The sequence below is a fragment of the Micromys minutus genome, assembly GCF_963924665.1.
Source record: "Micromys minutus genome assembly, chromosome: 16".
In the NCBI taxonomy this organism is placed as follows: domain Eukaryota; kingdom Metazoa; phylum Chordata; class Mammalia; order Rodentia; family Muridae; genus Micromys; species Micromys minutus.
Genome location: NC_137985.1, coordinates 33,571,603 through 33,594,543, shown reverse-complemented (window position 1 = coordinate 33,594,543; position 22,941 = coordinate 33,571,603). Strand labels below are relative to the sequence as shown.

The 22,941-nt window shown below is 34.5% G+C and overlaps 1 protein-coding gene across 1 annotated transcript; it reads right to left on the bottom strand.

Annotated features, from left to right (window-relative positions):
- Positions 1-12,058: 12,058 nt before the first annotated feature.
- On the bottom strand, positions 12,059-12,994 carry LOC308431113 (olfactory receptor 8G50-like; the record flags this gene model as incomplete). The annotated part of the gene is made up of 1 exon (XM_080930477.1): positions 12,059-12,994. One exon carries the CDS (start codon positions 12,992-12,994, stop codon positions 12,059-12,061), a length of 936 nt encoding a protein of 311 aa, XP_080786603.1.
- Between the last annotated feature and the right edge of the window lie 9,947 nt (positions 12,995-22,941).

Here is a 22,941-nt window from a genome sequence, read left to right as displayed (position 1 = left end):
TTTCTTCTGGGAATTCTGTGTAGAAAGACAAAAATGGAATAACTATCTAGTGTCTTACCATCTACTGAGGTGTGCATCAGAATTCAAGCTTTCATTTTGCTGGGCATCTTCCATTTTCTGACAGATAATCTTTAATTTTGAATTTAAGGCATGAGACCTAACACAAGAAGACAATAGTTATGTTGAACATTCTTCTATCTGCGAGTATAATTTTTGTTATGAGAATGTTGGGACTCCAGATTGCATTCAATGGAGCATGGTAAGGAGTATTAATGACTTATTTCTTCTTCTCCCAGGAACTCTACAAAGAAATATTTATTCATGTTACAGCATTCACACAAAGGAAAGGACCACCACAGACATCCCGAATTGTTGCTGTACTGAATGGGGTCAACTTAACGCCCTTCTTCATAAGGTAATGAATATTGTAAACTATACTTTAATCAATTTTGTAACAGGATCTTAGAGCAATCAGATAAAAATTTGAATTTAAAAGAAATCTTAATTTTATAGTAAATAATAAGTATACCTTTACATGTATGTAGATTAATTTTTATACATAAACTTTAAGAAATTTTGATGAAAATAACTTAGTAATTTATTTAAATAATCACTCCAGACTGAGAACAAAGATCATTAAGAGAACTCATAGATAATGAAAAATTCAGGTGAAATGTCATGGAAAGTGTTAAAATATTTTGGAATAATTTAAAGAAACACAAAACATTACACTTGGAACTATCAACATTTTTGAAAAAAAATTAATCCTTATATACATGGAACTACATTTTATCTTAGTAAACCCCCAAGATTTTACAATGTGAAATGGCAATACTTCCCAAACTGGTCTAAAAGTTTAGTGTTATTCTAGTGAAAATCCAAGATACTTTAATTTCCAATTATAGCATATTGATCATATAATATCCATAAAATTTAGGTGTCAGGAACAAACCCAAAGGATAACAATAACAGTGGAAGTTTCATGTTTCCATATTTGAAAAGTTAACAAACTTTACAATATTCTCATTATACAGGTAGACCTTCAAATATAAGCAATTTATCAAACTTTAAAAAAATTCTACATCTATATGTTGTTGAAGGTATGCGTTTTTTGACAAATCAATGGAGCATGGTTATTATTTTTCAAACTAATGAGGAAAGTGATGAAGTTACATTCAAAATGAATTTCTACTTTGTATATTATGAGACATGGCTGCTCTCATTAAATATCAAAACAATTAAAAAATGAAACAGTAGATCTTCATAATCATGAAATTTGTTACTGTTTTCTGGATAAGGTAGCACAATCAGAGGTTATGAACAAAAAAAGAATTAACTGGACATGATAAAAATTCAGTAAATGATTTGTGCTTTAAACAATACCATAGATATAAATTAATAACACACTAAATAGAAGATACATCTCAGTATTGTATCTTAGGTAGAACTAATAATAGAATTAAATAACATTTATGTCTTAATATTAAAAATAAAACAAACAATCCAGTAAAATAGCCAGATAATTTGAATAACGACCTTTCTATTTGAGATAGATAAATCACCAATAACACCTGAAAATGAAAGGAAACATCATAAAAATAATGATAATATTTATCATCATTAATTATCAAAATATTTAAATAAAAACCAAAGTGAAACAAAATTTAGCATTGATTGGATTGGTTATGATAAAATGATAACTGCTGGCAAAGATACGAGAAATTGACAATTTCATATTAATGCTGGGGTTTTAAAATATGAAAAAATTTTCAGAAAACAGTTGATTTTGTGAAAATGTAATGCACAGTAATCATAATTCCAAGGAATTTCAATACTTGAAACATATCTTCAAGAGTAGAAAGCACAGTGACACAAAAAGCCATACAGAGTCTGGAGTAGCCCTGCTTGCAATATGCAGAGTCGGATAGAAGGGTCTTACGGCCCTTAATTGTTTTTTTCTAATTACCACCTATCAGTCTCCTGTACTGCAAATGCATTCCCATTCTTGTCCAGTTCTGTACTTTTGTAGAAAAGCTTAAGAATGCCTAGAGATGGGTATTGTCTAACTTAAAGTCAAACTCAGAGGTGGTAGTATATTATTTTCTATAAAATATATTTTGTGTATTTTAGCAAATCCATTAGATTTTTTTCTCCATTAATGATAAGGATGATTGCCTAAATATGATATGAACAGGATAAATAAAATTTTACATGTTATAGTGGACAGAGGAAAACCATGAAACCTCAACTCTACACAAGGAACTACAATAAGCAATTAAGAAATGCTGAGAGTGGGAGACATAGTTTTTCGCAGAGTAGTACTATTCAATTGTAATAGTGGTATAACTATAAATAATTTAATATAGAATTATATTATTATAACGTAAATGCATTGTAATTTAAAATTATATACATATAAATGGATGCATTATTCCATAATCTTTATACATGAAAGAATTCCTTTTAAGGTAATGAATTTCATGCATGCACAGTCTACCTTTGAGGAAAGTTGGGGCAGCAAAGGAAGCAGGAGCTGAAGAAAAACAACGAAGGACACTGTTCATTGGTTGTGTGCTGATAAATGCTTAACTAGCTTTCGTATAGAACCCAGGGCTACTGCCCAGAAAAAGTCCTCTTCAAGGTGGGCTAGGCCTTTGTACACTTTTCACCGAGTGAACAATCTCTCACAGACCTTGCTACAGGTCAATTTTTCCAAGGTCAGTCTTTTAACTAAATTGAATTTTCTTCTTCCCAAACGACTCTAGAATGTGTTGAATTGATAATAAGAATTAACTAGACTCTCTATCCTATTCAAACTGAACTTGTAAATACATTACCTTTAATATATAAATACAGCACAATCTTTCTATTCTTTGTCCTCATAGTCTCAGGTTAATATCATAATACCAAATATCATATAAATTTAATTTTTTCAGTCTTTAAAACACTTAACACATTAAAATCCAAGTTTTCTTCTAATGTTCAAAGTTTTCTAACTATAGGTTCTCAAAAAATTAAAACTTAATAAGTACTTTCTTATTTTAAATATGAATCATTAAAAAATTATACTTAAGCAAGCTTAAACTCTATGAATATAAATCTTCTGGCTCAGCGTTCAACATCTGAAGCCCACTCATGCTTTTCACGGCAGTAAAAGCCTTGATCATCCCTGCTCTCCAGCTGTGCATTGACTCACAGCTTTAAGGAAGATCAATCCAAGAATTCCAGAAGAGATCTAAAGAAGACCCCTCATCAGTTGTTACAGAATCCCATTTATTTTATTTATTTATTTATTTATTTATTTATCCCAAACTATTTATTTTAAACTATTTATTTATTTAAAACTCAGTCTATTTACTTTAAGATAATTTCATTTACCTTTTCATATTATAGATAATACAGATCATAATAATATCTCATAATATGAATATTTTATGATAATCATTAGAATATCATGAAATTCATTTGACATTTTAACATTAAGAGACTTCAAGAGAAATGAAAGTTAGGTTCTCACCTTTGCCCTATGTGGAGACTTCCATCTGAGTACACATGAGGTCTAGACAAGTACTCCTTAAGTGAAATATATCTTCATGTTGTTGGAGTGAATAATCTCAAATCAAATCTTCTGACTCATTTTTTTGGGAGGGATCAGAACAGAAATCTCATGTTCTAATCAGTTTATGTTACCATTAAAAGTCCAACATAATGACTCCCTTCAAATCTTCCAAAGGCAGTTACAAGCCTAATATAATTTTCACGGAGACTTTTGAAATATAAGAGCCATCATAAACATGTACAGAAGGAAACTCCCCAGGGATTTCTTTTTCACTGGGGATGACATGCTCGCAAAAAAAGTGATTAAGATTTCTGGTATCATGCTTTGCTTGAAACTTTGTTTCCCTTGAGCACAATTCTTTATGTTTTGAAAGAGTAATGATTATAACATTTACGGCCAGAAATTGAAGTCTAATAGTATGGTTGTAAGATGACTTCCTGAGAACTTTCCATCTGATAACAATCTGTGAACTATATGAGGGTATTTTCATGGCTTGCCCTCTGTCCCTATTTAATAAATGCCCAGGAAATTAATAATAACTTATAATAATTATAAAAAATATTCTGTAATATGCTCCTATATTATTTTGAAGATAATATGGGTTTTGTAAAAGAGGCTGTAGAAGAACATATTGACCTTAGTAAATTTGACAATAAGTATTGATTGAAGATATATAAAAAAAATAAATATTCAAGTTGCCTTATTTATTATATTTGTTAATGAAACAATTTTCATAAAAGTGTAGGGGAAAATTCTGCTACTACTGCAGCAATAAAATGCAATGGACTAATTAATATATAGGTAAAAGATTATGGTGACAGCTTAATTTTTTCTTTACTTTTTTTTCAATTTTTCTTCTTTTTTAAATGTGGAAGCTACAGACCAGAAATTAAAGATGTATACTAACCCATCTGGTACCAATCTAGTGTAGAAAGAATTATATTTATGTTCTTTTAAGATTTCAATGAACAAAATGGATGAATTGTATTTAATTATTGCATATAATTACAAATGTATATCTTTAGGGAATTCGAATAAACACAAGACACTTATTTAGTGTGTTCAGAGAATAGACTCAATTACACAAAATTAACAATGAGAAAATCCAGTGTCTATGAGTATATTGTTTTAAATACTGGTACTCAATAAAGTAATAATAACGGTTATTATTATTTCTGGGAGAAAACTTAGAAGACATTTTAAACATTTTTACTGCCAGGAAAGCACAGACTGTTAATTTTGTGTGAATAGATAAACGGGACAAAGCATGACTAGAGAGGATTTCTAATTCCCACATCTGAAACTAGTTAAACAAAATCACATGCAACAGGTTACAGAAAAATATAAATAAAAATAGAAATTAATGTCTGTGAGCCTACAAATGGAATTAAGACACAAGTTTATAATATACAATGCTGAATTGAGTTCTCCTGTCAAATAAATGTAATACAAACTTGATTTCTTTAAGAGTATGTTGCTTTTGGTTTCTCAAAAATATGGACATAGTACTACCCGAACACCGAGCTATTCCACTTCTGGGCATATACCCCAAAGATGCCCCAACATACAATAAGGACACATGCTCCACCACGTTCATAGCAGCCTTATTTATAATAGCCAGAAGCTGGGAAGAATCTAGATGTCCTTCAGTAGATGAATGGATACAGAAATTGTGGTATATTTACACAATGGAGTACTACTCATCTATTAGAAACAATGACTTTATGAAATTCCTAGGAAAATGGCGGTATCTAGAAAATATCATCATGAGTGATGTTACCCAGTCACAAAAGAACACACATGGTATGCAGTCACTGATAATTGGATACTAGCCCCAGAAAGATCTGAATACCCAAGAAACAACTCACAGACCATATGAAGCTCAAAAAAAGAAAGGCCAAAAATTGGAATCCTCAGCCCTTCTTAGAAAAAAACAAAAAACAAAAAGTGTATAGCACCTTCTTAGAGTGGGGTACACCTAGACCTTCAATCATTAATAACTTAAGAGCTAAAAAGATACCCTTGAAGCAATTTTTGGTATTTAAAAATCATTATGTTTAATCTATACACACCAAGAAAAAATTGACTATTTCCATGTTATGTTTTGTTTTACATGTACTTTATGCTTATGGTAACTGGTAAGATTTCAGTGCATACTATCAAACCTTTAAAAACTCAAGTACTGACAGAAATATATCCATATAGTTGTATGCCAAGAAGCTTTAAAAATCTGTGCATGCATCTCTCTCTTTAAAAAAAAAAAAAGTTGTAAGAAAAAAAAGAGCCAGTGGCTAAGAGCAGAGGGACAGAGGAAGAACTTTAGGATTTCAGGCAAGAAACTCAAAGACAAGAAGAGTTTAGGAGATAGATCATGTGGGTAAACGTGCAGTAGGGAGGGCCTGCCAACATGTAAAAATCTGGGAAAGCAGCTCCATTGGCCACTGTTCCGATTGGGTCTTAAGTAGCAGAGATGACAAGTGTAAGTGGATCAAAGATCTCCACATTAAACCAGATACACTGAAACTATTAGATGAGAAAGTAGGGAAAACTTTAGAACATATAGGCACAGGAGAAAATTTTCTGAACAAAACACCAATGGCTCAAGCTCTAAGGTCAAAGATTAACAAATGGGACTTAATGAGATTGCAAAGTTTCTGTAAGGCGAAGGACATTGTCAAGAAAACAAAACACAGCCAACAGAATGGGAAAAGATATTTACCAACTCCACATCAGATAGAGGCCTAATATCTAAGGTATAAAAAGAACTCAAAAAGCTAGACACCAGAGAATCAAATAACCCTATTAAAAAATGGGGTACAGAACTAAACAAAATGTTCTCAGTTGAGGAATATCGAATGGCTGAATTCCTTAGCCATCAGGGAAATGCAAATCAAAACAACCCTGAGATTCCACCTCACACCAGTCAGATTGGCCAAGATCCAAAACTCAGATGACAACAGATGCTGGCAAGGTTGCAGAGAAAGAGGAACACTTCTCCACTGTTGGTGGGATTGCAAACTCATACAACCACTCTGGAAATCAGTCTGGAGATACCTCAGAAAATTGGACATAATACTACCTGAAGACCCAGCTATTCCACTTCTGGGCATATACCCCAGAGACACCTTAGTACACAACAAAGATATATGCACCACAATGTTCATAGCACCTCTATTTATAATAGCCAGAAGCTGGAAAGAACCCAGATGCCCTTCAGAAGATGAATTCATACAAAAATTGTGGTACATTTACACAATGGAATACTACTCAGCCACCAGCAACAATGACTTGACCAAATTCTTAAGAAAATGGCTGCATCTGGAGAATATTATTCTCAGTGAGATAACCCAGTCACAAAAGAACAGACATAATATGCAGTCACTGATAGTGGGATGCTAACCCCCAGAGGCTCGCACTGCCCCAGAAACAACTCACAGACTGTAGGAAGTCCAAGAAATAAAGAAAACAAAACAAAACAAAACAATCTTTACACAACAAGAAAACTTTGACTATTTTCATGTTACATTTTGTTTTGCATGTACTTTGTGCTCATTTTAACTATTGGGTTTTCGATGCATACAGTCAAACCTTTAAAAAGATCAAGTACTGACTATTCATATAGATTTATGTAAAAATTATTTTAAAATCTGAAAAAAAGTACTGACAAAAATGTATTGTATAATTTTACGCAAAAATGCTTGAAATCTGTACATTTATCTTTGTTTTGTAAAATAAAGATGTTAAAAAAAGTAGCAGAGATGAAATATAAATGTAGCAAGTATTAACTCAGGAATATCAAAGGTGAGTGTGTTATTTGAGGCGAGGTTTAGAAGTGTAGAGCCATTGAGCTAGTTAAGACTATTAAATATAAAGGTTGCATGTAAATGTCTTCATTTGTGAATCCAGAACTCTTGGGCAGTTGCAGAGCTGAGCTATTCATGCACCTGCTGGTAGCATGGAGTAGATTTTTAAATATTCACTGCCACAATGCTCATTTACATTTTTAACTAGCCATAAAAGGAAGAATAACTACTGTAAAATCCACAGTCCATAAGAAACTGGTTAATAAAGAGGACAAAAGGGCAGATATGTGAATCTCACAAAGAAGGGAAAACAAAATAGTCACAGGAGGTCCATGGAGAGAGAAAACTGAGTGGGAGAGGGGATAAGGAGGGAAACAGTGATGGTGATCAGGTGTTGGACCAGGAGGACAAATGAGAATGGCAATTTTTGAAGAATATTTCCCAAACTAGCTGGAGGCCTGAGATGGATGAAGATAGCGGGAATCTATGAGGGTCATCCTTGATGAGACATCTATTAGAAGGGGATATATAGACCTAAATGTCCACTTTGATAGCCAGGCAGAATTTCCAGTGGATGGAGAAGTACTTTAACCCACAAAATATTCAACCCAATTTCTCCTCTCTACTAGATGTCCAGGAATGAAGATGGAGCAGAGACTGAAGAGACAGTCAAGCACTGAGTATCCCTATTTGAGATGCTGCCACAGAAAAGGGCCAAAACCTAACACTATTAATTTATGATACTCTGCTATTGTGTTTGACAGTAACTTAGCATAACTGTTTCCTGAGGGGATTCATCCGGCAGCTGACCAGAATAGATGCAGAGACCTACAGCCAAACATCAGTCAAAGTTAGGGAAGTCTTTGGAGAAGATTTAGGGAGAGAAATGAGCAAGCCAGAGAGGTGAAGGACATCATAGAAAGACTAACAGAGTCAGGTAACCTGGGACCATGTGGACTCACAAAGACTGAATCACCTTCTAAAGAGTGTGCAGGGCTGGACCTGACATATTAGTAGCAAATGTGCATTTGTTATTTATTTTGGTTCCTATAGTGATTTGGGGACTGTCATGAACACTGTTGCTTGCTCTTGTATCCTCTTCCCCTGCCTGAACTGCATGATGGGGACTCAGCAGGTGAGGATGTGCCTAGTTCTGCAGGCACTAGGTGTTCCAGGGTAGTATATAGGGTGGGGGGTCAGGAGGGGAGACACACTGCCTCTTCTTTCAGGAAAATGTGTGGTTATAGGTGAGATATCTGGACTGGGAAGAGCAGAGGGAGGTAGAGCTGCAAATGAGATGGAAAGTAAATAAAAATTGAATTATTATAAAAGAATAGTATTTGGAGGTAAAAATGAAAGGAAATAAAACTATAAAATAATAACAAAATAAGGCAAATGATTGATAATATCTGGTGGAATCATAAATCTTCTTTACATCAAAGGAAACTGTAATTACATCAGCTGAGAAAATGTGAAAAATGTCTTTTCAAGATGTCTTTTCTGGAAGAGGGCTATAATCCAGATTGAAAAAGAACTAAAGTAAAAATCATTCTAAAAACAAACAACCCAATTAAAAATAGTCTATAGAACTGAACCAAGAAATTCTTAGGCAAGTGGTTGGAACTTGAAGCTATCATCCTGAGTGAGAGAAAAAGAAAACTCATGGTATATATTCACTTATAGGCCAATAATACCCCCCCAAAAGAGCTCAGAATACCCAAGAAACCAACCATAGAACATATGAAGCTCAGAAAGAAGAAAGACAAGAATGTGGATGTTTCAGTACTTCTTAGAAGGTACAACAAAACAGGAGGAAATAAGGTCAAATAGAGGAGCAGGGATGGAAGAAAAGATCTACAGAGACTGCCTCACCTGGAGAACCACTTCATATGCAGACACCAATCTCACACACTATTGCTGATGCCAAGAAGTGTTTACTGGCATCAACCAAACATGGATGATTCCTCAAAGGCTCTCCCAGAGTCACACAGATACAGATGAGGATGCTTACAGCTAAACATCAGACTGAGCATGGGGACTCCAATGAAAGAGCTAGACAAAGGACTGAAAGAGCTGAAAGATTTGTACCCTCATGGGAAGGATATTATCATCAACCAAGGTACTGAAGTGGAGAGGGTGATTGGGAGAAGGAGCATCTTCATGAAATGAAGTTGAGGGGGAAGAGGGTGGTGAGTATGGGGGAAAGGGAAACATTTCAAATGTAAATACAGATAATATCCAATAATATTGAACAAAGGAGATCTCAAAAGGGAAAATTAAAGTGGGGAAGAAATATTAAACAAACAGTTCAATATCCAAAACCATCAAGAAAAGGCCAAATAATCATTTGAGATTCTATCTCACTCCAGTCACAGCCACAAAGTATAGTAGAATAATTCACAGCAAAAGCTGACAAGGAAGAACAATAGAGAAACTTTTGTACACTTGTTATGATAGTACAGATTATTTCTATTATGTGAACCAGAGTGGAAGGTCCTTAGAAGCATGGAATTGTCCCACCATGTGACCTAGCTATACCATTCCTAGGCAAACGTCCAATCTGTATCCTAGGAGACAGAACAAATTTGCCTTCGATGTCTTGTCTCTGGTAGGTCTCTCATGCTCCTGTGTATAGCTCTACATGAGTCTATATACAGACAGCAAAAATTTACCTCATTGAACAATGATAAGATTTTTCAAGGTGCCTTAAAGTTTGGGAGCGATGATGGGGATAGAGAGAGGATACTGGAGTATTTCAGAGGAGAAGGGGTTGAGTATGGCTAAAATATACTGCATACATATACAAAATTTTCAAAGAATTAATAAAAATTTTATTAGAAGTAAATGAAAATAAATGCTGTTTAGGATACAAAGAGACTTATTTACTGCTGGTTGGAATGTAAAGTGGTTCAGCGAATATTGAAATAAATGTCACAGTTCCTATAATTGAAATAGATATGGCCTTTGATACACCTAATCCTGGGTAGGAATTCTTGACATATATTGGATTTTTAATGTTTTGTGTTTTAACTTTTATTTTATGTAATATGAAGTTAAAATATTTTGTTAAATGTATTCAATAAATATAATGCATCTTGATTACTCTCATCTCCACTTCTTTTTCTCCTTACTTCTTTTCCTCAAACGCAAGTTGCCCCATCTTCCTGTACTACCTACAAGACCTCTTTCTGTGAAGATGTCATTTGTTTTATTTTGTAACCAAGAGATTTTAAACAGAGTCATCTAGAGGATTCTGAATGAGAATTATACTTATTAAATTTTTTCAACACTTTGAAGCATTAAGCAGCCAGACACAACACTGCCATCACCTATTACCTGGAAATAGCTCTAGAGAATAAGGAAACACCATTTTTGAAGACGCTTTAAGGGGAGGCAAGAATAATTCTACAGATGCTGCTACATCCTGGAGGGTATCATAAAGGATCTGACATGGTTTTGGAGGTTACTTAGAGCTGTGGAATAGCCTGGTATGCACAATTATCTCCAAGAAGCGTAAAATTAGCTTTATAATTGCAGTTTCAAAGAGAAGCAATGGGGTTTAATTAGGTACGGGAAATAATGGGAATTGATCTTTCTCACAAGTCTCTGTCTCTGTCTCTAATTCAGTCTTTTCCTTTGAGGATAATTTTTTTTAAAAATATGAGAATACTTAAACATTCTGACTAATATGGAATTAATCAAAAACAATTTGGCTTTCTAGGTATGAATAAATATTTCATGCATATGCAGTAGTAAGAGAATGCACTTCTGAATCTGCGATGGTCAGTTTCATACTTGACCCATACCTACAAATATTAGAAAGTACAGGGCCTAGAAGAAATTGTGTTCTTATTTCCGTTCTGCTTTAGAGACTTGTGTATATAGGTGCATGCTTGTTCAGTGATGTGATGTGATGTGTGTCTCATCCACACAACATCATGATTTTTTTTTTTGATTTTTGTTTTGCTAGAAGCTATGATACCCCTCATGATATCACTCAACGTCCTTTAATACAGTTCCCCAAAATTAACAAAAATTAGGTATATTCTTCTAGCTGACTGCCTTGTCTGGCATCAGTGGGAGTGGACAAGACTAGAGCTACAGAGACTTGATGTGCTATGGTAGGAGGATACTGAGGGGTGGCCTGTACCATATTAGAGGAAATGGGGAAGGGATTGTTAGGGGGAAGGACTGAGGGAGGGGATGACCTGTAGGGGGCAGTCAGGATGCAAAGTGAATAAAAAAAGAATATTTTGCATATTTTACTTTCTAATACAATCATTATTTTTGAATATCACAATGTCTGAAATCTTTAGAAAAATATTTAATTTTCAAGGCTAATTACAATAGAATATTGAGATGATCAAGAATTCAGTCCATACATATTTACTCTTCACTGTAGGACAAATATGCCTTGCATATAAGGAACATTGTTTACATGCATAAAACAGTCATTCACAAGAGAGTTTGACAAACTGGATAGTGTGATGCATGTTATGATAATCAGATGGGTTTTCTGAGTCCAAGACAGATGCTGTCTTTCACATGTCTCATTGGTTGATACGTGTCCTGCCTTTGGTGCCTTTAAAAACAAGCGGTGATTGCACTAATCTTACATCATGTGGCCATACTTAGCCATCTGAACTGTTTGCTGACTCTCTAAAAATGAAAGTTAATAAAGAAATATAAGTCTTGTTCACAAGAAAAACTTTCTTTCAACAAACTTATTCAGAGCAACTTTGACATCCTTATTTCTCAGGCTGTAGATCAAGGGGTTCAGCATGGGTACAACAATTGTATAAAACACAGAGGACACTTTCCCTTGGTCCATGGAGTTGACTGACGATGGCTGCAGGTACATGAATGCAAGGGAACCAAAGAAGATAGTAACAGCTGATATGTGTGAGCTGCAGGTGCTGAAGGCTTTGGACCTGCCTTCAGTAGATTTAATATGGAGGATGCTGACAAGGATGAAGATGTAAGTGCTTAGAATAGTCAGAGTTGGAAGAAAGATATTAAAAACACTGAAGCATAAAACTACTACTTCATTAATAAAAGTATCAGAACAAGAGAGTTCTAGGAGTGGATAAAGATCACAGAAGTAATGATTTATTATATTAGCCTCACAGAAATGCACTTTTAGCATGCAGACTGTGTGAGTTGTGGTACCAATAAAAGCCATAGTATAAACTCCAAATACCATCCAGGAACAGACTTGATAGGACATTATAGCATTGTACAACAAGGGGTTACAGATGGCAACATAGCGGTCATAGGCCATTACAGCCAACATGTGACATTCTGCAATAGCAAAAATAAGGAAAGTGTAGAGCTGAGTCATACATTCAGGGTAGGAGATGATGTTCTTCACTGTCACGAAGTTCACCAGCATTTTTGGAGTAATGACAGTGGAATGGCAGAGGTCAATTAAGGACAAACTGCTGAGAAAAAAGTACATGGGTGTGTGTAGTTGAGAACTCAGTAGTATCAGGGTGATCATGCCCAGATTCCCCACCACAGTGACCACATAGATTCCTAGGAAGAGGAGGAAGAGGGGCAGCTGCAGCTCTGCTTTGTCTGTTAACCCAGCGAGGATGAACTCAGTCACTTTAGAAACATTTCCTTGTAACATTTTCTTCTGGGAGTTCTGTGTAGAAAGAGACAAAAATGGAATAACTATCTAGTATTTTACCCTCTACTGAGGGGTGAAACAGAATTCAAGCTTTCATTTAGCTAGGCATCTTCCATTTTCTGATAGATAATCTTAAATTTTAGATGGCTAAGACAATAGCCTGCTTAACACATTACAGTTATTGTGAAAGACAAGTTACCTTTATCCCTGAGTTGGGTTTTTGCTGTGGGAATATTAGTATTCAATCTATGGGCAACCAATGAGAGCTCAGATATGTTCAGCGAGGTCTGCTAAGGACTCTTCATGACTTATTTGTCCTCTCAATCATTCTACAAACATAAACAGTTTTCTGTGTTACAACAAGAGCAGCATCCACACTAAGATAAAAGACTTCCACACACATATACCACCCTCACTATACTTTATGGTGGTAACATAAATAATTTATTTATATGGTAACTGATAGTGTAAGTTTCACTTAAATCAACATTATAGCAGAACTTTAATCTAGGGCAACCAGGTGAGTACATGAAATCAAAGTCATTTGAAGTTGAAAATAAACAATAAAAATACCTTTATATGTATATGGTTTAATTTGTATACATAAAATTCCATGAAATCTTTCTGATAGTAACACTTTAATTTACTGAAAAGGCCATTGTAGGGATGAGAACCAAGATCATCAAGAAAACTCATCAATCATAAGGATCCAATTGAAATATTATAAAAATGTTAAAATATTTAGGAACAAATTAAGGAAACACACAACATTGCCATTGAAACTACCAACATTGTTGAAAAGTAAATCACTATTTACATGGTAAGACATCCCATCCTTCAGAAACCTCAAGATTTAACATTTGGGAAGCAATACTTTCCAAACTAGTCCTAAAGTTCAGTGCAATCCTAATGAAAATCATGATATTTTTATTGCCAATTATTTCACATTGGTCAAAAATATCCATAGAAATGTAATGGGACTGGGAATGACCAGAACAAACCTGAAGGAGAGGAATAAATTAGAAATTTCATGTTTCCTCATTTGAAAACTTATTTCAACATTACAATATTTTCATAATAGAGGTATGCCACAAAATGTAAGAAAATTGTCAGTCTGTGAAAAGATTACATGAATAAATTATTGAAGTTATGCATTGCATTACAACTCAGTGTAGGAAGAATATTCTTTCATTGAATGCGAAATTAGATGTAAGTTACATGTTAAATAATTAAGTCCAACTTCTCATATTATGCAAAAGTTAATGAAAATGTATGCTATCACTAAATATAATAACTAAAATAACAACATTTGAAAAAATATAACAGTAGATGTTCATGCCAATGAAATTGGAATAGTTTCTTGGAAAACATCACAATCAGAGATTATGGTATGAAAGAGAATTAATTGAACAAAATTAAAATTAAAGTTAAGTTGTGTCTCTTAGGACACTATAGATAAATGAAAATAATATACATCAAATACTGAATCTTAGGGAGATCCATTAATAGAATTAAAGAAGTCTTACATCCTAATGGCTAAGAAAACAAACAATCCAGTTACAAATAGCCAGATCACTGAATGATGATCTGTTGGATGCCATGAAGGAAGAGCTAATGTGGGCCAGTGAGCTGTTTGGGGACCACTCACCATGATGCTCATCTGAGATGGGTGAGCTCTGGTGCAGCACCACCAGAGACCTCATTCCAGCATTGCTTCCTGCTACTGATGTGCTTTCTCATGTTTGCCATTGCCATACTCCTCATTTATTTGGCTTAGTGTGAATGGACACCAAGAGACTCTCACTGCCAATCACTTGGTATAATTACTTCCTGGGTGATGGGCCATTCTGTTGGACAAGTTTCAGGCAAGTGATCAGGCAGATGATAGTTTTAGAGATAATGCCATTTATATTTAATTTCTGACTTAATTAGTTTTAGGATGTTATTCTGATTTAAATAATGTCAGGACGTTAGGGCAGTTGATAGAAAGTTTAAAGTTAATATCAAGAATAGATGTGCCTCTTCCCTATAGCGTGATAAAAGCTGCTTGAGTTACAGAAAGGAGCACAGTAAGCATTCATTCATTACAAGCATCCCGGAAAATATGTGTACCATCATTAATCACTAGAAACATTTAAAAAAATTCACAGTGAAAGAAAATTTTACACTAATTGGCAGCAGGGTTATGATAAAATGAAAATGACTTGTAAGGATGCAAGAAATTTATAATCTCATACTACTGGTGAAGTTTTAAAATAGTACAGAATTTTCAGAAAACACTGGGAGAACACTACAAAAAGTAAAACACACAGTTTTTGCGGGTCCAAGGAACTTCAGTGCTTGAGACACATCTACAAGAATAGAAAACTCACTGACACAAAAGTCAGACAAAAGAGTCTGGAGTCACACTGCTTACAACATGCAATGGTGGATGGAGGGTACTGCTCATACTTGTTTTCTTCCAACTCTGCAGCGGGCTGTCTCCTATACAAGAGCATCCCATTCTGGACCAGTTCTGTACTTTTCTAGAAAAGTCTCGAAATTTTCTAAAAAATGTCTCGAGATTGGTATTGTTAACTTAAAATCAGTTTCAAAAGTGGCAGTACTAGTCTCTATGAAATATGTTTTATTTATTTTAGCAAAGCGCCTAGTTTGGTTGAAGATAAGGACAACTGCCTAAACATGAGCTGAAGAAGGAAACAACAATAGACATGGTAAAGTGGACAGAGGAAGACCAGTGAGGCTTCAACACACACACACACACACACACACACACACACACACACACACACACACACACACACACATATATATATATATATATATAAAACAATGAGTGGTAAAAAGAAGCCATGAATTTGAGATAGAGCAAGAAGGTGTTATTAAAGGGTGTTGGAGAAGGAAGAGAAGGAAAAAACAATATAACTAGAATATCAGAAAATAAGAGAAACAAGAGACGAGATGATGCCTGTCTATATTTATATAGTTGTTCTTTGTCTTAGAGAATTTATATGTTGGAAATTTTTTCATTAATGAAAACTTGTTGAGATGTGGAAACTTTAACAGAGCATAGTAATAGCTCCATTGACTAGTATAGCCGTGCGAATTCACTGTCTGTTCTAGTTTGCTTTTCTGTTGCTATGATAAAATACTCTGATTGATAGCACCTTTGGGAGGAAAGAGTCACTTTCAGCCTATGGTTTTGTTTGATTGTTTTGGTCATAGTCCCTCTATTGAGGGAAGTTAGGGCAGCAAGAGAAGAAAAAAAAACTATGGAAGAATACTGTTTATCAGCTGTGTACTGATAAATGTTTAGCTAGCTTTCTTATAGAACCCAGGACTACTGCCCAGAGAAGGTCCTCACCAAGATGGTCTGAGCCTTAAAACATTTATCATTTAACAAACAATCTCTAATAGACCTTGTCACAGGTGAATTTATCCAAGGTCTATTTTTCAGCTCAAGTGAGTTCCTTCTAGCCATGTGATTCTAGATAATTTATAGACCCTCCACCCTATGTAAATTGAACACACAAATATATCACTCTTAAACCATAATGTCTTTTGTCCTCAAAGTTTTAGGTAAAATCATAATACAAAATATCATACAAATTTTAAATTCTCCAAGTCTTTAAAAAGTATAGCACCTTAAAAGTTCAAGGTCAATTTAAAAGTTCAAAGTTTCTTAACTATAGGCTCCTAAAAGTTCAAAAATAAGAAATGAATTTTTACATTAAAGATAAAGAACTGGGCATAGGGACAATTACAAATAACCAAACCCCCACTAGTGAATGTAAATCATCTGGCTCAGTGTTCAACATCTGGAACCCATCATGCTTTTCAAGGCAACAGAAGCTTCAGCCATCTCTTATCTCCAGCTCTGCACCCACAGAGCACAGCTTTGAGGGAAATCAGTCCAGGAACTCAAGGAGAACATTCACAGACAAACAATATTGTTTGAATAATCATGACAAGGGAGGTATGATTTATTTATTTAGTTATTATTTATTATTTATTTAGTTCTTTAGTAGAAAGAACTAAAGGAGAAGTCAGTTGTTTAGAATCCTTCTTCTTTTGAACTCAGCCTATTTATTTATTTCAAAATTATTTCATTTATTTTTGAGATTATAACATAATTCCATTATTTTCCCCTCTCTTCCAAGTCATTCAGTATAACCTTTCTTGCTCTCTTTCAAATTCAAGGCCTCGTTTTACATTGTTTTTTGTGACATATGTACACATATCTCTATATATTAGCCTAGTTTTTATTAACCTTAATAAAATGTGTTATAATTAAAATATCAAAATCGAAGAGATTTTTTTTTTGCCCTAAAGCTTTGAGTACATAATACTATGTGCTAAATTTAGATACCATACTGCATATAGCATTTTATAGCTTAATTCGTCTTCCATTACTAAGAATTTATAGTCACTGAACAGGTCCACCTTTTCTTTTTCAGACTGTATTATCTGGAAATAATAATTATCAAAGTCTCTATTTATATGGGTTTGACAACTATATTAATTTTATAAAAAGAGAACTACTTAGTCATATTTTCTTTTTTGGCTGGCTTGTTTTATATAATGTAGTGTCTTCCAGAATTACTTGAAGTTTGTAATACTGAAAAGCATGTAGATTAAGTAGAATCCTTGTTAACCTGGTAAAGTGCACCTAGAAATTTGGATTCAGTACTATGACTTGATAGATTATGAAATTAGTTTTGATGCTAACATACAAAAAGGGGGTAACAATTAAAATCTAAATACATAAAATATCAAATGAAAAGGAAAAATATGTACTTCTTCTGTTCTTATTTGTACCACTTTTGTGTTGAGTGGTCGCTAGGTTTCCCTGATAGCTTTTGCTAAACCTGTATTCTTTGTAAATAAAAATGAGAAAACAATAATCTATAGTTATGAAAACTTAAGGAATATTAAAGACATTTCAGTTATTGGATAATCTTGACTAATTATTTTCCAATATTTTATATTTTATTAATTACAATATGTATATTACAAATACATATCATACATAATTATGAAATTTTCAGAAAATTATAATAAATACCTCCCTTGTCATGATTATTCAAACAATATTGTTTGTCTGTGAATGTGACCTGATAAAAATTTAACAATAAGCATATGCTATAGGCATAACGCATAGAGATTCAGTATAGAAAGTCTATGCTCAATAAAATGCTACAATTTATAAGGAGAGAGAAAGGTAACCTATGAGATACATATTGCAACTGAGTAGGGCTATAGTAACACAGATGTCATTGTGTTTAGTCTAGAATGGGAATAATATAAAGTTTCCTAGAGAAATATGATTATGGAAGGTTAAAAAATAAGCTATGTTTGCACAATATTAATAATTTTGGATTTGCTAAATACCAAAACGTACTAAAAACTTTAAATCTGTTTGTTAAAAGAAATAATGAACAGTGAAGAGAGTAATTGATAGTTCTTTGTTTTTAATATTATAGTTTTATATTATAAGGATTATAGCTTACAACAGGGTTCATACACTGAAGTTATTTGTAAAAATTAATGAATTATTTGCACATAAGTTATACCTAGTTTCTCTATGACTTATAATAAAGTTACTGGGTTTTCTTTTTGTTTTGGTTTGGTTTATTTCTTATTTCACCTTTGAGACAAAAGCTGTAGCCACTGAAATATATTGTGTAAGAACAAAATTCTATCCAAGCATGAAAAATACCTGGGGGAAAATGGTTCTCAAACATTAGAGATATTTCAGCTATCACTGAAAAATTCTATAATATCATGAAAATCCTCTGACATTCTGAGGCTGAGAGACTTCAGGACAAATGGAAGTTTGGTCCTCACCTTGCTCTATGTGGAGACTTGAATCCCAGTAACACATGGTTTCTAGATCAAGTGTTCCTTAGATGAAATAACTCTTCATGTTTTTGATGCAAGTAATCCAAAATGAAATCTTCTGGCTCATTTTTATTTGTGAGATCTGAACAGAAATCTTATGTTCTGAGTAGTTTACATTCCCATCATAAATGCAATGTCATGACCTCATTCAAATCTTTAATGGTACTTACAAGATTGATATAATTTTTACAGAGACCTTTGAAATATAATAGACATCCTTAACGTTTATAGAAGGAAACTCCCCGAGGATTTCTTTCCACTGGGGATGAGATGCTCACAGGAAAAAGCAATTAAGGTTTCTGGTATCGTGCTTTTGTTGATACTTTCATTTTGCCACTCTGGAAATAGTGGCAATAGTATCAATTATTGTAGTTGGAGTGAGAAACTAAAGTCTAATAAAATAATTGTAGGATGCCTCCACGACAACTTCCCATCTGAATAATCTCTGAAATATATGAGGTCATTGTCACCCCACCCCCATATAATTAATGTTTGGGGAAATAATGTTTTGTAATCATTGTCAAAAGTTGTCTTTTATATGCTGCTTCATAGAGATTGCAGAAATATAGAGAAAATAAACACTGTAATTGCTTTTTTTTTGTAATTGCTTTATTTAATATATTTGTTGATGGTACAATTTTCCGTAAGAATGCAGGGAAAATTCTGGGACCACTATAGCAAAGAGAAAAAATAGACCAATAAATATATAGGAAAGGGATGATGGCGAATTCTCTCTCTCTATCTCTCTTTTTTTTTTATTTTGGAAATTACATATCAGCAATGAAAATTTCTAAATTAACCTGTCTGGTACTACTGATCCAGAGTAGAAAGCTTTATATTAATGTTTTTCTTTTTTAGCTACCAATGAATAGAAATTTGTGAATTGAAGTTAAGTAATTATATGTGTATAACATTATTATACACACGGTTATTTGTTTAATGTGTTCAGTGAGTAGAATCAATGATACCAACATTGCAATAAGCAAACCCAGCTTACATGAGTGTAACATGTTGTTAATGCTGTTATTCAATAAATATATCCAGAGCTGATCATAGAAATGGGTGATATCATTTATGGGACTGAAGAGAATTTCCAATTCACACATCTGAAACTAATTAAACAAACAAACAAAAAAGAAATGAAGCAGTTTTCAGCAACACACACACACACACTCTCTCACACACAAACAATAAATATATGAAAGTCTACAGCGATTTAAATATTTGATTAAACAAATAAATGGAGTTAAGACGCACATTTATAATACATGATTCTCAATTGAGTTCTCCTTTTAGAAAAAAACGAGTATAGTCTCTCTGTCCTTAAGAGTGGGTTGCATTTGATGCCCTTTAATATGCGATCACGGCAACTGTACCTTGCTTTTACATGCTTTTGAGGCCTCCCATAACAGAGATAATCAAACATATATCCTCACTCAAAACTCATGGACAAGTACAACTGCCTGATGTACAGTGATACTCTACAAAATATCTAGTTAGCGTCCTCAATTGTCCACATCCTCACGACTAGAAAGGCAGTTCTGGAACTGTGAACTTCAGAGGTGTCTGAGATGTCATTAAAACTGTTACCAAGTTGAGAGCTTAAAAGGAATTCTTGAGAAGAGAAAGGAGACATCAGGTAAAATGCTAAGAGCATCTAAATAAAGCTTGTAGTATAGGTAACAGTGATGTGCCAACCTTGGTTCTTTTATTATATGTGAGCTATTGTGGTAATAACTGGGGGGAAGTCAGAACACAATGGATATGGGTATCACTGTAATAGTCTTTCAAAAACTTCTCTGTGTGAAAAGGTATTTTGAAATTAAAACACAATATCAAAAATTTCTACTTTGATCTCAACAAACAAAGAAACAAGGAAACCCAGAAACAAACCATAACAGTAGTGGAAAAAAAGAAAAAGAAAAAGAAAGCAAGCATGAAGGGGACACGCACATTTGTAGATGGAGGTGCTGATTCCCTAATTGGTTCTTAATTGTGTCAATAATGAGTGCGGGAGACAATTGCTGGATGAAAGGTAAAGGTGGGACTTCCGGGTCCCAGGAGGAACAAAACTGAAAGGAAGAAAGAAGTGGGGCTTTTCAGTTAGGCTTTGAAATTAGAAAGTCGCAGCCATGTAAGATCTTGGGGTAGCTAGACCCTGGCCTGCTGATATAGACTAGCTGATAAGGCAGGTTAGTCTGACAAGTTCTAAATTAATAAAGCTGTCCAAGTGCCAGAGTGGGCAGAGATGGATAGAAGCCGGGTTGGTGATGGTGGCTTCTTTAAGCTAGCCAGGAGGAAGAAAGGAGAAACTGAAAGGGAGCCAGTGGAGCATGAACAGCAGCTCCCGGCTTTCACCAGTTAGGGGATGGTTGCAATTAATCCTCAGCTAAACCAGGAGGGGCTGGGAGTGAGATTCCCAGCTTCCAGGACCAGGGGTAGCCAATCTCAGAGCTAAGATGGGAGCATGGGCCACAGTCCCTGGAAAGGTGGTAGCATGTTCATAAAATTACATGCAACGCACATTGCCTTTGTGTTTTAGACTCTGCTGCTTATATGAACTATTTATTTCATGGCTCCCTGTTTGTAAACTGCATTAGAACAGCACTTGAAAATCTCCAGCACTTCTCAAGTTTCACATAGAATTAGAAACTGATTAATCAATAATTCCAGATCAGTGGATGAGGATGAGAGGAGTTTGTTATTCACAGAATGGCTATTAGGTATTTTAGCAAACAATATTTTATGAAAATTGATTAGAGTCTGGATGACAGCCCAAAGAAGCCAAGTTCAGGCATTTATCATTAATAAGCCAATACAAACAAACAAACCAAAACAGGAACTTGTGAATAAGTAGAAAGGAACACCTAAACAGTGTGAACATTTTAGAAAGAATTAAGAGAACCTGAGAGTGCATCTTTGGGGCCCTAACATGAAGATAAGGTAGGAGGTATTACTAAGTCAGCAGTCCTACTAAGTGCTGTTGTTACACTTTACTCCAAATTTGTAACATTCAGTTCTGGAGGGAGGTTCAATGGCATTCAGAAAATATACAGTTCACAAGTCAGAGGAGGTTACACAAATTTGCAATATTTCAAGTGCTCTGTTGTCTCCAATGTTATATAATATAATATAAACAGAACTGTCAAGGGAAGGAGATTCAGTCCTATCAAGCTAACCACAAGTCCTCCAGAGAGCTCCAGGAAAGTGACTTTCATGAGTGATTACCAGCAATATTAGGCTTTATAGTGATAAGTCTGCCTTTCAGTCATTCACTATCCTATATGTAACATTTCACCCATATTCCTGTAATCAAATCCAAGAGAATCTCTAGTTTATTAAGTCAGGCTTGGGTTGAATGTGTTTTTTGGTCTCTACTTGGAAAGGCTGCTCTCATAGCCCAAGGGAAAATCACACACACACACACACACACACACACACACACACACACACACACACACAACACAACATAGTAGGCGTCTAAATAGAGACCAGTGGAATTAAAGGTGATTGGTTGTAGGGTTCCTGAAACAACAGGTACTGAGATATGCAGTAAGGTTTATCTGCGTGAATCATGAATGTCTGAGAGTGCAATCATTATATTACTACTTTTTCTATGTGAGGTAGGTCTGTCTGTGTGCCTCCTGACTGTGTGAGTGTTTATATGTCCCCTTTCGATAAGTGATAGATGAAACCAAGGGCAAGAATTTGGGAATGGAGTGTATTGGAGGAGAATCCTTGCATAACCATTTTTTTGTCACTGCATTGTACCCTGCCTCAGTGAATTGCATCTGCTGCATGAGTGGAGTGTTGTTCCTACCTAGATAAGGAATTACAGAACATATTGCTATCCATGAAAGTAACATGTTTGGGATAGGATCATAAGCAGGCTGTCCCATCTTGGGCATTATTTTTGTAGGTAACTGTGGAGTCATTTGCTGCTGGAACTTGTCATGGCTAAGGGCAATAAAGAAATTGTCCTGGCTAGTTTTATGTCAATATGACACAGGCTTGTATAATCTGAGAGGAGGGAACCTTAATTGAGA